We start from the raw sequence: 17,561 nt of genomic DNA on the forward strand, positions 1-17,561 counted from the left end.
GGGTGAGAGGGGGGGAGGAGGATGGTTTGCACATAGGATATCTGGCCTCTAGCATTTTGGGCTACAGATGTCAGTGTGTTGGTCTCTAGGCAACAGGAGGGTAGTCTGGTCTGCCTGACCAGCTCATCCCCCCACTAATCAGCCTGGCCAGTACCAGCCACTAACCAGCCTGGTCAGCTCATCTCCCACTAACCAGCCACTAACCTGGCCAGTTCATCCTCCACTAACCAGCCACTAACCAGCCTGGTCAGCTCATCTCCCACTAACCAGCCACTAACCAGCCTGGTCAGCTCATCTCCCACTAACCAGCCACTAACCAGCCTGGTCAGCTCATCTCCCACTAATCAGCCACTAACCAGCCTGGTCAGCTCATCTCCCACTAACCAGCCATTAACCAGCTGGCCAGCTCATCAGCTCATCCCCTAGTAACTCAGGCAGGGCTGTGAAGGTTCCAAAGTCATCCAACCAAAAGGAGGCCAGCCACTGCACCCCACTCACTCCTGGGAGTGAGAAGGTGTGTGGTCACCAGGTCTAGGACCCAAAAGGATGTACAACTGGTCTCAGTCCATCCTCAATGGGCGAGTGTGGGAAGGCTGCCACCAAGGATGTTCTCTGCCCAGATAAAAGTCAACTAAGTAACCTGGTTCTCTGGGTCAAGTCAGAAAGGCATCCCAGAGGAATTTCACACATTCCACAGAGTTCTCATGAAAATCCCCCCTGGGTATCACTGCCACCATATCAGAATAGCCTCTTGGACTGAGAAGCCAGCACCACAGAACCGTAAACGACCTTTAGGATGAAAGAGATGGACTTAGAGAAGCGTGGGAAGCCTTGCACAAACTAATACGGAGTGAAGGGAGCAAAATCAGGAGAACAATTTACACAATACTAACAGCATTGCAAGTATTAACAACTTCAAAAGACTTAATGATAACAATAACAGCTGGCATTAATATAGTATTTTGAGGTTTACAAACATTTTACAGATGTTCTCATTTGGTCCTAGAGTAACCTTAGAGGTAAAGTTTTACATTTTACAGACAAGAAAACTGACTGATAAATACAATGACCAATCACAAGTAATGAAGACTAATAGGGAAATCTGCTACCCATCTTCCAGTGGTCTCAAGATGTAGAATGAGACATATGGCTTTTGACATGGCTGATACAGAATTTGTTTTGTTTTGTTTTGTTTTATTTAATATATATATACATATATATATAATATATGTGCATGGTATATATGTATTTGTTATAGATTTTTTTTTAATTTTACTCTCAACTTGGGGAGGAAGATAGGAAGAAGAGACAAATAAATGCTTGTTAACTCATAAAAATCTTAAAGAAATAAGGCTTAAAGAAAAAAAAGAACAAAAAATAGAAAGTACCTCAGGGATCATCCAGGGAAGTCCCTGTATTTTTCGGATGAGACCCAAAGGAATCAAGTGCTTTGGTGTCAAGTTGGTTGTTAAGTCATTTTTCAACCATGTGTGACTCTTCATGACTCCAATTAGGGTTTTTTTTTGGTTTCTTTTTTAGGTTTTTGCCAGGCAAATGGGGTTAAGTGGCTTGCCCAAGGCCACACAACTAGGTAATTATTAAGTGTCTGAGACCAAATTTGAACCCAGGTACTCCTGACTCCAGGGCCGGTGCTTTATCCACTGCACCACCTGGCCACCCCCAATTAGGGTTTTCTTGACAGCGATACTAGAGCAGTTTTCCATTTCCTTCTCTAATTCATTTTATAGGAAAGGAAACTGAGGCAAACAGGGTCACACAGCTAGGAAGTGTCTGGGACTGGATTTGAACTCAGGAAGAGTCTTCCTGACTCCAGGCTCAGCACTCTATCCCCTATGCCCCCAGCATCTCATCATTCTTACCTATATGGTCTTGAACAAAATCATTTAACTTCCCTGGACCTCAGTTTCCTCATCTGTGAAGTAAGATAGTCTCTAAGGTCTCCACTAGCTTGGCAACAAGGATGCTAAGATTTGTCCAATGAGTTGGTATTAGAGGGAGCATTTGAACCCATATCCCTTGGTTCCTGGCCCAAGGTACTCCTGTCTTCCAGTTCCCCCCTCTCCCACCTCAACCCCAGCCTAGCCAAGGAAACCTACCTGCAAAGGTTGGTGTCAGACTCACATAGCTGGCAGGCTTCTGCAGCTCCTTCTGGACCTGCCCACCGTAGGCCTGATACTGTCCCAGGACAGCGCTCCCTTTATCCAAATTTCGAAGGGCCCGGAAGGTCTGCAACTTGCATTGAAGCAGCTCCTCTGGGTTGCTGAGGTTCTTGGGCAACTCCATGGCCACGTAGGTCAGGATCTCGGTCAGGTGGTTCTGGATGACATCCCGGATAACGCCATACTCTTCATAAAAGCTGATGCGGCCTGGGAGAAGGAAGAGGCATGGGGACAGAGTCAGTGGGACCTGGTTGGATAGAGGGAGGACTAGACTGGATAGGACAGGGGCAGATCTGGTCAAGCCTCCAGGGGTTCTCAACTGCTCTGGCCTATCAGTAAATTCTCAGTGTGATTATTTACACTTCTGAGATTGGCAAATGTTACAAATCAGGGCTGGATTTAATGATTATCTAAGCTTAAGAAAAGTGATGGGACATTGAACGCCAAGCCGCAAGTGAACCCATGGGCGAACGCAGCCGCCACACCCCATAGCCTCTGCCATGCTCTGCATGATCATCAACCAAGACAAGAAGCAGCCGAGCCTGATCCCCCTGTTCATGTTTATCGGAGCTGGGGGCACCGGGGCCTCTATATGGCCTGTGCCTGGCACTCTTCAACCCCGACATCAGTTGGGATAGAAAGAATAACCCAGAACCATGGAACAAGCTGAATCCCATTGATCAGTACAAGTTCTACTCAGTAAATGTGGATTACAGCAAACTGAAGAAAGAAGGCCCAGAATTCTAAGTGAAAAACTTCTGAGAATGAAGGTCTTCCAAAAGCCATCCACACAATTCTACACACAATTATGAAATGTTTGATTTTTTCCCCTCATGTTGCTTGTAATCATGTTGGGTTTAACTGATGAATAAAAAATGTGAAACTTGGGGAAAAAAGTGATGGAGAAAATGTTAATAAAGCAAATTAAACTTAAAAGCACATCCCATATGTATTTCCAATCTCAAAGTCTGTTATTAAACATCTACCAGCACACCCCTGTTTTGACAACTCTTTGTTTCCAGTAGTGCCAGTCCAGTAATTTGTATACCATGGGCACTCAAGTACAGAAGGAAGGAGAAGAAGAAGAAGCAGAGGAAGAAGCTTAGGGAGAAAGAAGAGCAAGAAGGGAAAGAAGGAGAAACAGTAGGAGGACGGAAAGAAAGAAGGGGAAGGATGCATAAATAACAGTAATTACTGACATTTATAGAATATTCTAAGGATTTCAAAATATTCTCCTTACTTTCTACTAGGAAAGAAAAAAATCTGGGTTCAAATCCTTACACAGACACTTGCCAGCTACATATATGAGAAGTCAATTTTTCTTATCTGTAAAAAGAAGTGTTGGATTTGATGGTCTCTAGGATCATCTCTGGCTCTAGCTAAATCTAAGAACCTATAACACTCATTGGTTCCTCATAATAATCCCATAACATGCGCTTCAGTGAGCATTATACTCATTTTTTTTCAGTAAGGAAACTAAGGCTAAGATCAATCAGTCAATAAACATTTATTTAGGGCTTCATTGTGCTAAGACCTAGGGATACAAAAGGGGACAAAAGAAAGTCCCTTGCCCTCAGGGAGCTTACAATCAACTGAAGGAGACAACTTGCAATGCAAAGTATACACAAGATAAATAGGAAATGATTTACAGAGGGAAAGCACTAGAACTTATTGGGGAGCAGAATTTTAGTTAGGTCATAAAGAAAGCCAGGGAAGTCAGTAGACAGAGATGGGAAGGAAGAGCATTCCAGGCACCTGTTAAAAATAAATCAATCAATAAACATTTATTAAGTGCCTACTACATATATGCCAGCCACTATGCTAAGTGCAGGAAAAAAATGCCTACAGCTAAGAGATGAGGTGTGTATTTTTGCTATGTTGTTTTTCAGTCTTGTTCAACTTTCTGTGACCCCATTTGGGGTTTGTTGGCAAAGATACTAGAGTATTTGCCACTTCCTTCTCTAGTTCATTTTACAATGGCAAACAGGGTGAAGTGACTTGCCCAGGATAATACAGCTAGTATCTGAGGCCATATTTAAATTCAGGAAAATGAGTCTTCCAGGCCTGGCATTCTACCTAATAAGGCACCACCAAGCTGTTCTGGAGTTTGTATAATAAGCACTTAATAAATGATTTTTGATTGATTTATTGATTTTTCATCAGTCCAATCTAGGACTGATTTACAGCAGGAAACCCCCTGTTGTGTAGCCTAGCCAGGGAATGTATGTTCAAATTCTATCTCTACAATTTACTACCTTGGTGACCTCTGCCAAATTGCTTAGTCTCTGGGCCTCAGTTTGTTCATCTGTCAAATAAAGGGATTAAGTACAATTCAGGTCAGGATTGATAATTCTGTCACTTTCCCTCCATTACTGTCTCAGAAGAATTTGGTCTTACAATTAGAAGATATAGGTCCCATTTGTTTACCCTACAGTCTCCTGCTGAGATCTTAAAAAAAAAAAAAGCAAAAAGCCAAAGAGGGATCCCTCCTGCAGGGAGGGGCTGGGCTCTCCTACTGCCACCCCAGTGGATCAGGTCTGGCCGCTGGTCTCGGCTGACTGGCATTCCCTCACTTACAGGAGACATAGCAAGTGGGGATAAGGGCAGGGGGAGCCAAGTCCCTTGGCCCCTCCTACCCTGGTATTGACCTGGCCCACAAACCCAGGTCAAGGGTAGAAGACACAGCTGGTCCACATCTAGCAGCTGAGATCGCTCTGCACCAGGCCCTCTAATCAGCCAAGGACCCCTCCATCCCCTTGCCCACCAAACAAAGCTCTCTAAAGGGGAAACAAGGGTAAAAACAACATTAATTTACACACACACACACACACACACACACACACACACACATCCCTTCCCTGGCAGGAGATACTAGCTGCTTAGGAGTTCTGATAGTAACAACACATTTCTACAGTGCCTTAAGGATGACAAAGGGCTAAACCTCAAAATGGCCCTATGAATGAGACATCTGCATACCATTATCTTCATTTAACAGAGGAGGAAACTGAGGCCCAAGAAGATGAAGCCACAGAATCCTAGTCCAATTCCTCCTTTTACAAAGGAGGAACCTGAGGCCCATGGAGATGAGGTCATGCTAGCTGACCCTCCTCATTTTACAGTTGAGGAACTCTTAACTAAAAAGGCTTTTGAGTGATTTGCCTAAGGTCATGAAACTAGTATCAACCCCAGGTCCTTGGATGCCCAGTCTAGTAGCACTCTGCAAAGTGGTTCCCAACAGTTGCGTACTCACACTTCTCTATGACTGTGAAGGATGTGTTGTCTGATATGGATTTGTCGTCCCCATTTTATGAAGAAATTGAAACTGGATGAAGTTTATTGACATCCATGATCACACAAGTGTCAAACTCCAGATTTGGACAGAGAGGCATAATTTCCAGGGATAAGGAGGTGAAAGGGCTTCTGTCATCCACCCTGGTCAGATGACAGCTGGAATATTTTGTTCAGATTTGGCCATGATATTTTAGGAAGGTCAGTGATAAGCTTGGGAGGGGGAGGGAGTGCAACTAGAATGTGGAAAGGCCTCAAATCCAAGCCATAAAAGGATAGAACTGGAGAGATTCAGCCCAGAGAGGAGAAGATTGAGCCAAGGACCTGCTAGCTGTCAAGTATCTAAGAGTTTGTCACACAGGAGAGGGATGGCCACTATTCTGTTTGACCCCAAATGACAAAGCTCTCAGAGAAATGAGGCAAGAAGTTGCAAAAAAAGGCAAATTTAGACATGATGTAAGGAAAATGTTCTAAATTGAACTATCCTAAAAAAAAAAAAGCTGCCTAAGGAGGTAGTGAGATCCCCATCATCAGAGAGCTTCAAGCCAAGGCTGGTTGGTCACTTGTTGAATAGAAGGTAGAGAGGTTTCTAGTGGTCACCAATCCATTGAGTGTTTATTTACTCACTAGGTGCTAGATCCTGGAGATAAAAAAGAAAACTAGTCCCTGTCCTCAAGAAGTTTACCTTTCTAATAAGGAAGACAACATGCAACTAAGTTATTGTTCAGACATTTCAATTATGTCTGACTGTTCATTACCTTGTTTAGGATTTTCTTGACAAAGACTGGGGTAGTTTGTCATTTCCTTGTCTAGTTGACAGATGAGGAAATTAAGGCAAACAGGGTAAAGTAACTTGCCTAAATTCACATAGCTAATAACTGCCTGAGGTCAGATTTGAACTTAGGGAGATGAGTTTTCCTGACTCCAGGCCCAGCATTCTCAACACTATGATGTCACCTAACTATCTCATACCTAAGCAAGCATTTGGGGTTTGTTCTTTTGGGTTTTGGTTAAATTATTTTTTCAATTTCAATTTTTTTCCAATTACATGTAAGGATAGTTTTCAACATTCATATTCTGAGTTTCACAATTTTCTACCTCCCCTCCTTCTCTCCCCCCTACTTCCTATGTCAGTGAGTAATCTGATAAAGATTATACAAATATAATCATGTTAAACATATTTATATTAGTCATATTGTGAAAGAATAAGAACAAAGGGGAAAATGGGAGAAAAATAAAAATAAAAAATAAAATTTTAAAAAGTGACAATAGTATGCTTTTGGTCTGCATTCCAATTCTATAGCTTTTTTTCTGAATGTGGATAGTATTTTCCATCACAAGTTTTTTTAGAATTGTTTTTGATCAATGTAGTGCTGAGAACTAAATTCATCACAGTTAATCATCACACAATGTTGCTGTTGTGTACAATGCTCTGGTTCTGCTCACTTCACTCAACATCAGTTAATGTAATTCTTTTAAGGTTTTTCTGAAATCCATCTACTCATGATTCCTTACAGAACAGTAAAATTCCATCTATAACCACAATTTATTCAGCCATTTCCCAACTAATGGGCATTCATTTTCCAAATCTTTGCCGCTAAAAAAAGAGCTGCTCTAAGCTTTTTTCCACATTTTTTATGATCTCTTTGGGATACAGACCTAGTAATGCATCAAAAGGAATACACAGTTTTACTTCCCTTAGTTCCAGATTGATCTCCAGAATGGTTGGATCACTTCACAACTCCACCAAGTGTTCCAGTTTTCCCAAATCCCCTCCAACTTCTATTATTTCCCTTTTCTGATAGATGTGAGATGGTACATTAGCATTGCTTTATTTTGCATTTCTTTAATTAATAATGATTTAGAGCATTTTTCCCAAAGTAAGTATTGTGAAACATAGGCAAAGCAGGGAAGAAGGAAGAAAACTGGAGGGAGTGAGAGAAGAACAACAGGCAGAAATTGTGCTTCAACTGAGTTTTGAAGGAACCTAGTTATTCCAAGAGGTAGAGATGATGAGGGAGAAAAAGCCAGGGACTGGAGTTGCCAGTGTAAAAAAAGGGAGGTAGAAGATGAAGGATTTTAAGATTGACTAATTTCAAGAGAATATGTAAGGCAATAAATTGTAATAAGGTTAAAAAGTTTCAATGGGGCCAGGTAGAAGCAGTCAATAAATAAAATATAAATAAACATTTATTAAGTGCCTACTGTGAATTCTAAAGATAAAGAATGAGGCAAAAGACAATCCCTGCCCTTGAGGAGCTCATAATGTAATGAAGGAGATAACAAACAAACAAATAAACATATACATATATATATATATGTTAGTGTATGTATGTATAGGATGTATAGGATAAATGTATGTATGTACAGGATAAATAGGAAATAATTAGTTGCTTCTTGTCTTTCATTATCAAAGAGGACCATAATTATGTTTGAAGAACATTTTTGGAGAAGACCACAACATCAGGGAAGGGATGCCATGACAAGTACATGAATTGGATTTGAGTGAGGGGCACTATGCTAAGTCATCAGTCTCACTTTCTCCTCCAAAGTCATCTCGATCCAGGGACCAGACATGAATCAGAATGACTGGAGATAGCTCTGCATACAGACTCAGACAACTGCTACTTACTAGTTGTGTGGCCTTGAGCAAGGAGATAATTAATTAAGGAATAGCATAGGGATTAAGATAGGTTGGGGAAGGCTTCCATAAGAGGGGAATTTTAGTTAGAATGTAAAGAAAGCCAGGAAAAGGAGTTAATAATGGATCCACCTCCAGAAAAAGAACTGATGGAGTCTGAATGCAAGAATGAAGTATACTATTTTACCTTTTTTCATGGTTTTTTATCTGTATTTTCTTTTATAACATGAATAAAATGGAAATATGTTTTAAATGATTGCACATATATAACCTTTGTCAAATTGCTTACCATCTCAAGGAGAAGAGAAGGAAGGGAGAAAATTTAGAATTCAAAACTTTTAAAAAATGAATGTTAAGGGGCGGCTAGGTGGTGCAGTGGATAAAGCACGGGCCCTGGAGTCAGGAGTACTTGGGTTCAAATCCAGTCTCAGACACTTAGTAATTACCTAGCCATGTGGCCTTGGGCAAGCCACTTAACCCCATTGCCTTGCAAAAACCTTAAAAAAAAAGAAAAAGAAAAAATGAATGTTAAAAAATGTTCTTTTCCACCCCATACCAAATTAAGATTGAAATGGGTACAGGATTTAGACATAAAGGTGACATCATAGGCCAATTAATAGTCTATCTGTTGGATCATAGAAAGGGGTGATGTTTATGATCAAACAAAGAGATAGAAAACATTATAAATTGCAAAAGATGATTTTGACCATATTAAACTAAAATTTTTTATATAAACTAATATAGCTGAGATTAGAAGAAATGCAAAAAAGCAACAATTTTCACAACTAGTGCTCTTAATAAAGGACTTATTTCTAAAATATATTGAGAACTGAGCCAAATTTATAAAAATACAATTCATTCTCCAATTGGCAAATGGTCAAAGTATATGAACAGGCAGTTTTCAGATGAATAAATTCAAAATATCTATAGTCATGAAAAAACTGCTCCAAATAATTATTGATTAGAGAAATGCAAATTAAAACAACTCTGAAATACCACCTCATACCTATCAGATAGGTTAAGATGACAAAAAAGGAAAATAATGAATGTTAGAAAGAATGTGGGAAAACTGGGGCATTAATGCACCCTTTGTAGGGTTGTGAACTGATTTAAGAAACAATTTGGAACTATGTCCAAGGGGCAGTAAAACTGTATCCTCTTTGATACAGCAATACTACTATTGGGTCTATATCCCAAAGAGATCATAAAAAGGAGAAAAAATCCACATGTATAAAAATATTTATAGCAACTCTTTTTGTAGTGGAAAAGAATAGGAAGTTGAGGGAATGCCCATCAGTTGGGAAATGACTAAACAAATTATGAATATAAATGGATCCTAGGTAGAAGAGTTCATTGAGAGGGTAAGGGCATATAATTAGATGCGTGCTTTAAGAAAATCCTTTAGATGTTCATCAATTGAAGAATGATTGAACAAGTTGTTGTATATGATAGTAATGGAATACTACTCTGCTATAAGGAATGATGAATAGATAGATTTCAGAAAAACCTGGGAAGACTTACAAGAACTGAAGAAAAGTAAAGTGAACAGAACTAGGAGAACTATGTCAAGTGCAGAAAAAATGCCTACAGCTAAGAGATGGGGTGTGTATTTTTGTTATATTGTTTTTCAGTCTTGCATAATTGTATGCTGAGAAGAGTTAAGGCATATCATAGTTGATTGTCACATAATGTTGCTGTTACAATCTACAATATTCTTAGCCAACAGGCTAGCCATCTGGTTATGGAATCTCTGGCCATGGTAATCTATGAAGCAAAGAAAAAAATACAAAATGGTCCTCAGTTCCAAATGATGTCATTTCATTCTTTCAGTCACGATGGCCACCTTACAGAAAAGAAACATACAGCTTTTAACTATAAGCATGAGCTTAACTGTCAATACCCTAATTTTGAGATCATTATCCCTTGACCAACATGGTGACAAGATAAGTAGCATTTGTTATTGGGCATCATAATAAGTACTAAGGCAGCTAGGTGGTATCATAGTGTATCACAGAGCACTGGGCCTGCTGTCAGGAAGACTCATCTTCTCAAGTTCAAATCCAGCCTCAGATACTTACAGATAGTGACCCTGGACAAATCATTTCACCCTGCTTGCCTCAGTTTTCTCATGTGACAAATGAACTGGAGAAGGAAATGGTAAATCATTCCAGTCTTGCCAAGAAGATCTCAAATGGGGTCACAGAGAATTGAATAATACTGAAAACTGGCTTACAGTTCCTGCTCTCAAGAAGATTCTACTCTAATAGGGGGAAACAACATACAGATGAGATATTAGAAAGGGGACTAGGGAGTGGGAAAGCACAGATACTGCAATATAGTAATGGCCAGGAAATGTAAAGAACATTGAAATTGGAGTCAGAGGACCTGAGTTCAAATCTCAGCTCTGCTATAGACTAACTAATGTGACCTATAGCAAAGAATGCACCCTCTCTGGGCCACAGTTCCCTCATCTGAAAAATTGAAAGGGTCAGCCTCCAAGATCAATACTATTAGTCCTGGTGTTTTTTGGGGGAATGTGTCCTATACATAAAACCAGATAACAAAATGTCAAATCAGGAAAGGAAGTGGCCAATCCCACAGTAAGAATGAGGGACAAATGAAGGATCAATAATTGTGCACCCGTGTAAAGACAAGAAAACCAGAAAGCCATCATTGCACTGGGAGGATTAAAGGGAGAAGGATTAAAGGGAGGAAATAGACAAGACTCATCCAGGATGAGAAGGCATGATTGGATCTCAATCAATAATGTGATAATGTTTGACCTTCATTCTGAAGAAGACCATCACATCAGGGAAGGTGATGCTATGACAGCTATATGAATTGGATTTGAGTAAGAGGTGCTGTGCTAAGCCACCAGCCTCACTTTCTCCTCCAGTCATCTGGGTCCAGTAGCCAGATATGAAACAGGACGACTGGAGATGGTCTCAATTAATATCACTGGAAGGAATATTTATGCTACAAATATGCTACAAAATATTTATTGCTACAAACACAGCTCTACAGAAATACAGAAGTATTCTGTCATCTTGACTCATAAAGACAAGGACTAACTCTTCCATTTCTGCTTTTCAAACAGGGAGAATAGGACTCCAGATGTCACAATGCAGCAAGAGAGGGAACAAAAAAGAATCTTGCTACCCAGAAATTCCACCACTGGGAATGTTCCCAAGGAGGGCAAAGCCAGACCCCTATATTTGCCAAAATATTGACAACAGGACTTTTTGTGCTAACTAAGCTCTGGAAACAAACTGGGAGTCTATTGATTAAACAACAGCTGAACAAACTGTGATATGTACATGTAATAGAATATTATTGTTCCATCAGAAAGATGGAGCAGTGGAAAGAATGGAGAATTTGGAAAGGACCCGATTTTCAAGTCACTATGGGACCTGGAATAAATTATGAACCTTGTTCTCCTCATCTTATATTCACATACAGTCTCTGATATTTAATAGCTGTGTGAACCTGGGCAAGTCACTTTACCCCATCTGCCTCATTTTTCTCAATTGTAAAATGGGGTTAATAACATCACTTACCTCCCAGAATTGTTGTGATGATCAATTAAAATGTTATTTGTAAAGTACTTACTACAGTACCTAGAACACAGTAGATGCTTGATCTTTCCTTCTTCTGTCCCTCTCCCTTCCTTCTTTTTTCTCCCTCTTTTCCCCTTTTTCCTTTCTTCATTCCTTTCTTCTTTCCTTCTCACTTCCTTTTCCCCTTCCTCCTTCTTTCTTCCTACCTTTTATTCTTTCTTCCTCAATTTGTCCTTTCCTCTCTCCTTGCCCTTTTTCTTTCTTTCTTCTTCCTTTCTGTTTTCTTCATTTTTTTATCCCTTCCTTCCTCCCTTAATCTTTCCTTCTTTCTTCCCTTCCTACTTTCCCTGATTTCCTTCCTTTTTTCCTCCTTTCCTTCTAGCCTTCCTTTTTCAATCCTTTCTTCTTCCTCCCTCCTTCCTTTTCCTTTTCATTCCTTCCTCCTTTCCCTGTTTTCCTTCCTTCCATCCTTCCTTTATCCTTCTTGCTCTTCTTCCTTCTTTCCCTTTTCCTCCCTTCCTTCATGAAATGAGGGTGTTGAATCAGATATGACCCTATAAAATAACAAATATGAGGAATTCAGAAAATCATGAGAAGACCCTTATGAACTGATGCAGAAGAAAGCCAGCAGAAGCTGGTAAACAATTAGATAATGCAATGACTACAACAAAGTAATCAAAGAAAACTCAAGATCAAAGCCAAATGCAGATTAATTGTGGGCATCAGTCCTGGATCCTGAGAAGGCAAGAGAGAGAATAGGGGAACTAGATGTGGAATGTTTGAAAACTCCTCTGTTAGTTTTGTTTGTCTCTCTCTCTTTATTACAAGGGAGAGTTAATTTGACCAGGGAGGTGCTTGGCTACTTATATCCAGAGATGCTATAAAAAAAGGCATCTATAATAAAAAATTAATTTGGGTCTCCTGACTTTTAGACCAGTACCTTAAGTAACTAAGGCTGCTTTGCCCTAGAGGCACAGCCTGGGGCTAGTTGTAAGGCACAAGGATGTACTCCTGAAGGAAGGATAGCCAGAAGGGAATATGCTAGGGATATTGGATTCAGGGACATTTCTCAGGCAGCTGCCAGCTTTGAGGCAGTTAGCAAACATGCTGACCTGAAGGGGCCTACCTAAGGCTATCAACACATAATTCAGCTTATTTCTTAATGAAATAATAATAATAATAATAATAATAATAACAATCATAGACAGAATAATGGAAGCCAGGAAGTCTTGTATTCAAATCCCATCTCTGACACCCAATGGCTATGTGCCCCTGGACATGTCAAAAAGCCTCTCATTGTGCTCCTGGCTATACTATAATCACTAAGCCTCTTGAGTTTTGGAGAAGGTACCAACCTACATTGACAGAGGTGGCCTGTGAAGAGAATCCAAGAAAGCAATAAGGGAAAGATAAGAGAGATAAGGCATCTCTTTAAGTTACAGAGAAGGTATTGATTGGCTCCACTGACTGAGGAAGCCCCACATTGATGATGAAGACAACTTAGCTGATAGAGAAATAGATAGATAGATAGATAGGTAGATAAATAGATAGATGGATAGATAGACAGACAGACAGATGAATGGATGGGCAAACAAGCAATTAAATAATAAAATGAATAAATGATTTAAGCAATATATATATGTGTGTGTGTGTGTAATAAATAATACATATTCATATACAAAGATGTACATATATACCTACATTCATATCCATGCATGGATGATGGAAGATTAGATAGATAGATAGATAGATGGATGGATCGATGGATGATAGATAGATAAGCAAACAATTAAATAATTAAATGAATAAACTATTAAAGACATATATACAAATACATATAAATATACATATATACAGACAGATATGCGCACACGCGCGCACGCACACACACACACAAACACAGGTCTTCTGACATCAATCCTAAACTCCACTCAGGCAGAGTACATCATAAAGATAATTAGGAGGAAAAAATAACACTTTTTGTTAGCCTAAAAATACTCAAAAATTGTCATGGTTATAAAATCATAAATTATAAATAAAATATAAAATATTGTTATAAAGTCTTCAAGTACTATTAAAATTTGTGAATTATTATTCAGAACTCCCCAGACAAGGTCTCCCTGACTCTCTCTCCCCCTTCCTCCATGATCCCAAAGCACATTTACAAATAGTCTCTGAGGAAATGGTCCCAGGGGATCCTGTCCAGAGACCCTTAAATGAAAGAGCAGCAAAGAGGAGAAAGAAGGAAAGCAGGGACAGAGAAGAGAAAGGAGGAAGAGGAAGAAGGGAACAAGTCCAGACATAGATGGAGAATGCAGAGCCTCATCCTAGCAAGGAGGACAGTGCCCAGGGCCCCTGCTCTCCCCCTTCCACTACCAGACCCAAGCTGTAGGGGCTGCCAGGGCAGAGAGGTTGAGCTGACAGGGCTTTCTTAGCAGGGCAGCAGCAGGCAGGCCAGGAACACCCCACTCTCTGCCGAGCGCTGCAGACTACCTCTGCAGCATCATTGCAGGGGGAGGAGGCAGCCATGCCTGTCTTTCCACAGAAGTAGCAGCAGCACCCACACGCCTGGCACTGGCTCACTTCAACCCTTCTCCTGGTGAAAGGGAAGGAATGGGAGCCCCCAACCCCCCCACCTGGGCCTCTCCTGGACAATCAGCCCCTGGCAACTGGGAGAACCGGGACTAGATCAACCAGGGCTACATTAGGAGTTAGGGGCTGGGGCAGGAGGGACTTTCCAGAAATCAAGAAATAAAAGCAAGTCCATCGAGGGCTGATTCAGGACCTAATGTAGCTCGGTGACCTCTGTTCAAATCTGGGAACTTTCTAGGGCACTGGGATGAGTTTATTAAAATGAAATTCAAGAAACATAAATGTAAAGGTCTAACATTTAGGTTAAAAAACCCAACCTCTCAAGGGCAGGATGGGAGAAGACTGGTTAGATAATTTTTTTTTGATGGGGCAATGGGGTTAAGCGATTTGCCCAAGATCACACAACTAGTGAGTATCAATCTGAGGCTGGATTTGAATTGAGGTCCTCATGACTCCAGGGCTGGTGCTCAATCCACTGCAGCACCTGGCTGCCCTGGTTAGAATATAATAGAGAACAAAAATTTATTAAGCACTTACTATGTGCCAGATGGAGGCATCTCAACAGAACCTGGAGTCAGGAAAACCCAAATTCAAATTTGGCCTCAGACACTTACTAGCTGTGCGACCTTGGGCAAGGCACTTAACCTCTGTTTGGCTTAATCCACTGGAAGGAAATGGCAAATCAATCCAGTATCTTTGCTAAGAAAATTCCATAACCTTTTGGGCTACAGAAAAGTCAGACGCAACTGAACAACAAATGTCCCAAATATTGTACTAAGCTGGGGAATACTAAGGAATGGAAAAAATAATTACCCTTTTTAAGGATTACATTCTGATGACTAGATCCAGGGAAGAAAGAAAGAGAGGAGATTAAGGTAATGTAAAGGAGAATTAGCCCCTGGGGAGTAGGGCTCCTACAGAAGGTAGGATCTGAGTTGAGTCTTGGAGGACAGAGAGAGAAAAAGAGGCACAGGTGTGTGTGGGGGGTACCACTGGTGCAAAGGCATGGAGAAGAGAAATAGTGTTATACAGAATCGGCAGGTAAACTAGTGTAACTGGATTGAAGAGAAAGAGGGGGAAGTCTGGGAAGAGATGGCAATAAACTTAACAAGCTAAGTGAAATGGATGAATACTTGCAAAAATATAAACTGCCCAGGTTAAAAGAAGAGGAAATTAAATACTTAAATAACCCCAACTCAGAAAAAGAAATTGAACAAGTCATCAATGAATTCCCCAAGAAAAAAATCTCCTGGGCCAGATGGATTCACAAGTGAATCTTACAAAACATTCATGGAACAATTAGTTTCAATTCTATATAAACTATTTGAAAAAATAGATGGAGAAGGAGTTGTGGCAAATTCCTTCTATGACACCAATACGGTGCTGATACCTAAACCAGAAAGAGTCAAAACAGAAAGAAAATTATGGACCAATTTCCCTAATGAATATGGATGCAAAAATTTTAAATAAAATAATAGCAAAGCAATTATATAGTAAGTTGTGACTAGGATAATACACTATGATCAAGGATTTATACCAAGAATGCAAGGGCGGTTCAGTATTAGGAAGACTATCAGCATAATTGACCATATAAAAATAAACCTATCAAATTATGTGATTATTTTAAAAGATGCTAAAGAAGCTTTTGACAAACTACAGCACCCATTCCTACTAAAAACACTAGAGAGCACAGAAATAAGGAGCATTCTTTAAAATAATAATCAGTAGGGGCAGCTAGGTGGCACAGTGGATAGAGTATGGGCCCTGGAGTCAAGAGGACCTGAGTTAAAAATCCAGCCTCAGACACTTAATAATGACCTAGCTGTGTGACCTTGGTCAAGTCACTTAACCCCATTTGCCTTGCAAAAAAACAAAAAATATGATAATCAGTATCTACCTAAACCATCAACAAGCATTATAAATTATAGGGATAAGCTAGAAATAATCTCAATAAGAACACAGGTGAAATAAGGATGCCCATTTTCATCATCACTTATTTAATATTGTATTAGAAATGTTAGGGGGCAGCTAGGTGGCACAGTGGATAGGGCACCGGCCCTGAAGTCAGGAGTAACTGAGTTCAAATCCGGCCTCAGACACTTATAATTACCTAGCTGTGTGGCCTTGGGCAAATCACTTAACCCCATTGCCTTGGAAAAACTAAAAAAAAAGTTAGCTTTATCAATAAGAGAATTAAAAGAAATTTAAGGTATTAGAATAGGTAATAAAGAAATAAAAGTCTCACTCTTTACAGATTCTATGGTGGTATACTTGAAGAATCCTAGAAAATCACCTAAAAAAATCTACTTGAAACAATTTAGCAAAGGTGCAAATAAAAGAAATTCACAGAAATCTCAGCATTTTACATATTATTAACAGGTCACAGCAGCAAGAGATAGAAAGGGAAATTCCATTTAAAGTATCTGCAGACAATATAAAATACTTGGAAGTCTAGTTGCCAAGGTAAACTCAGAAACTATATGAAAACAACTATAAAACACTTTTCAAACAAATAAAATCAAATCTAAATAACTGGGTGCATATCAATTACTCATAGGTAGACTGAACTAATATAATAAAAATGATGATTCTACCTAAATTAAATTACTTATTCAGTGCCATACCAAACTTCCAAAAAATTACTTTATTGAGCTCGAAAAAAAATAGTAACTAAAGTCATATGGAGGAACAAAAGGTCAAGAATATCAAGGGAATTAATGGAAAAAAGCAAATAAAGGTGGCCATGCTACACCAGATCTAAAATTATATTATAAACATCAGTCATCAGAATTCTTTGGTACTGGTTAAGAAATAGAATGGTGGATCAGTGCAATAGATTAGGTTCAAAAGAAACTAATAAATGATTATAATATTCGGCTGTTTGATAAACTCAGATTCCACCTTGTGGGATAAGAATTCACTCTTTGATAAAAATGTCTAGGAAAACTGGAAGATAGAAAGGCAGAAATTAGGCACAGAACAATATCTTACGCCCCATAGCAAGATAAGGTCAAAATGGATACAGGTTTAGACATAAAAGGTAATATCATAAGTCAATTAGGAGAATAAGGGATAGTTTCTCTATCAGATCTATGGAATGGGGAGCAGTTTATGACCAAAGAAAGAACATTATAAAATGGATCACTTTGATTACAGTAAATTGAAAAATTTTTGCACAAATAAAACCAATGCAACCAAGATTAAAAAGGAAGGCAGAAAGTTGAGAAACAAATTTTACAACTAGTATTTCTTAAAAAAAAAAAACTGAGGTACCATCTCACATCTATCAGGTCAACCACTATG

At 39.5% G+C, this 17,561-nt stretch overlaps 1 protein-coding gene and 1 pseudogene across 4 annotated transcripts in view; one reads left to right on the forward strand and one right to left on the reverse strand.

Annotated features, from left to right (window-relative positions):
- The window catches only part of H6PD (hexose-6-phosphate dehydrogenase/glucose 1-dehydrogenase), a 52,504-nt gene that overhangs the window by 10,852 nt on the left and 24,091 nt on the right, over positions 1–17,561 (reverse strand). For all 4 annotated transcript variants that reach the window (XM_074218518.1, XM_074218520.1, XM_074218519.1 and 1 more), the window contains one exon: positions 2,118–2,387. In XM_074218518.1, coding sequence (XP_074074619.1) covers positions 2,118–2,387 — 270 coding nt within the window. The remainder of the gene's footprint in view (positions 1–2,117; positions 2,388–17,561) is intronic.
- LOC141509188 (cytochrome c oxidase subunit NDUFA4 pseudogene) lies at positions 1,724–3,335 on the forward strand (annotated as a pseudogene).

The sequence above is a fragment of the Macrotis lagotis genome, chromosome 1 (assembly GCF_037893015.1).
Source record: "Macrotis lagotis isolate mMagLag1 chromosome 1, bilby.v1.9.chrom.fasta, whole genome shotgun sequence".
In the NCBI taxonomy this organism is placed as follows: domain Eukaryota; kingdom Metazoa; phylum Chordata; class Mammalia; order Peramelemorphia; family Peramelidae; genus Macrotis; species Macrotis lagotis.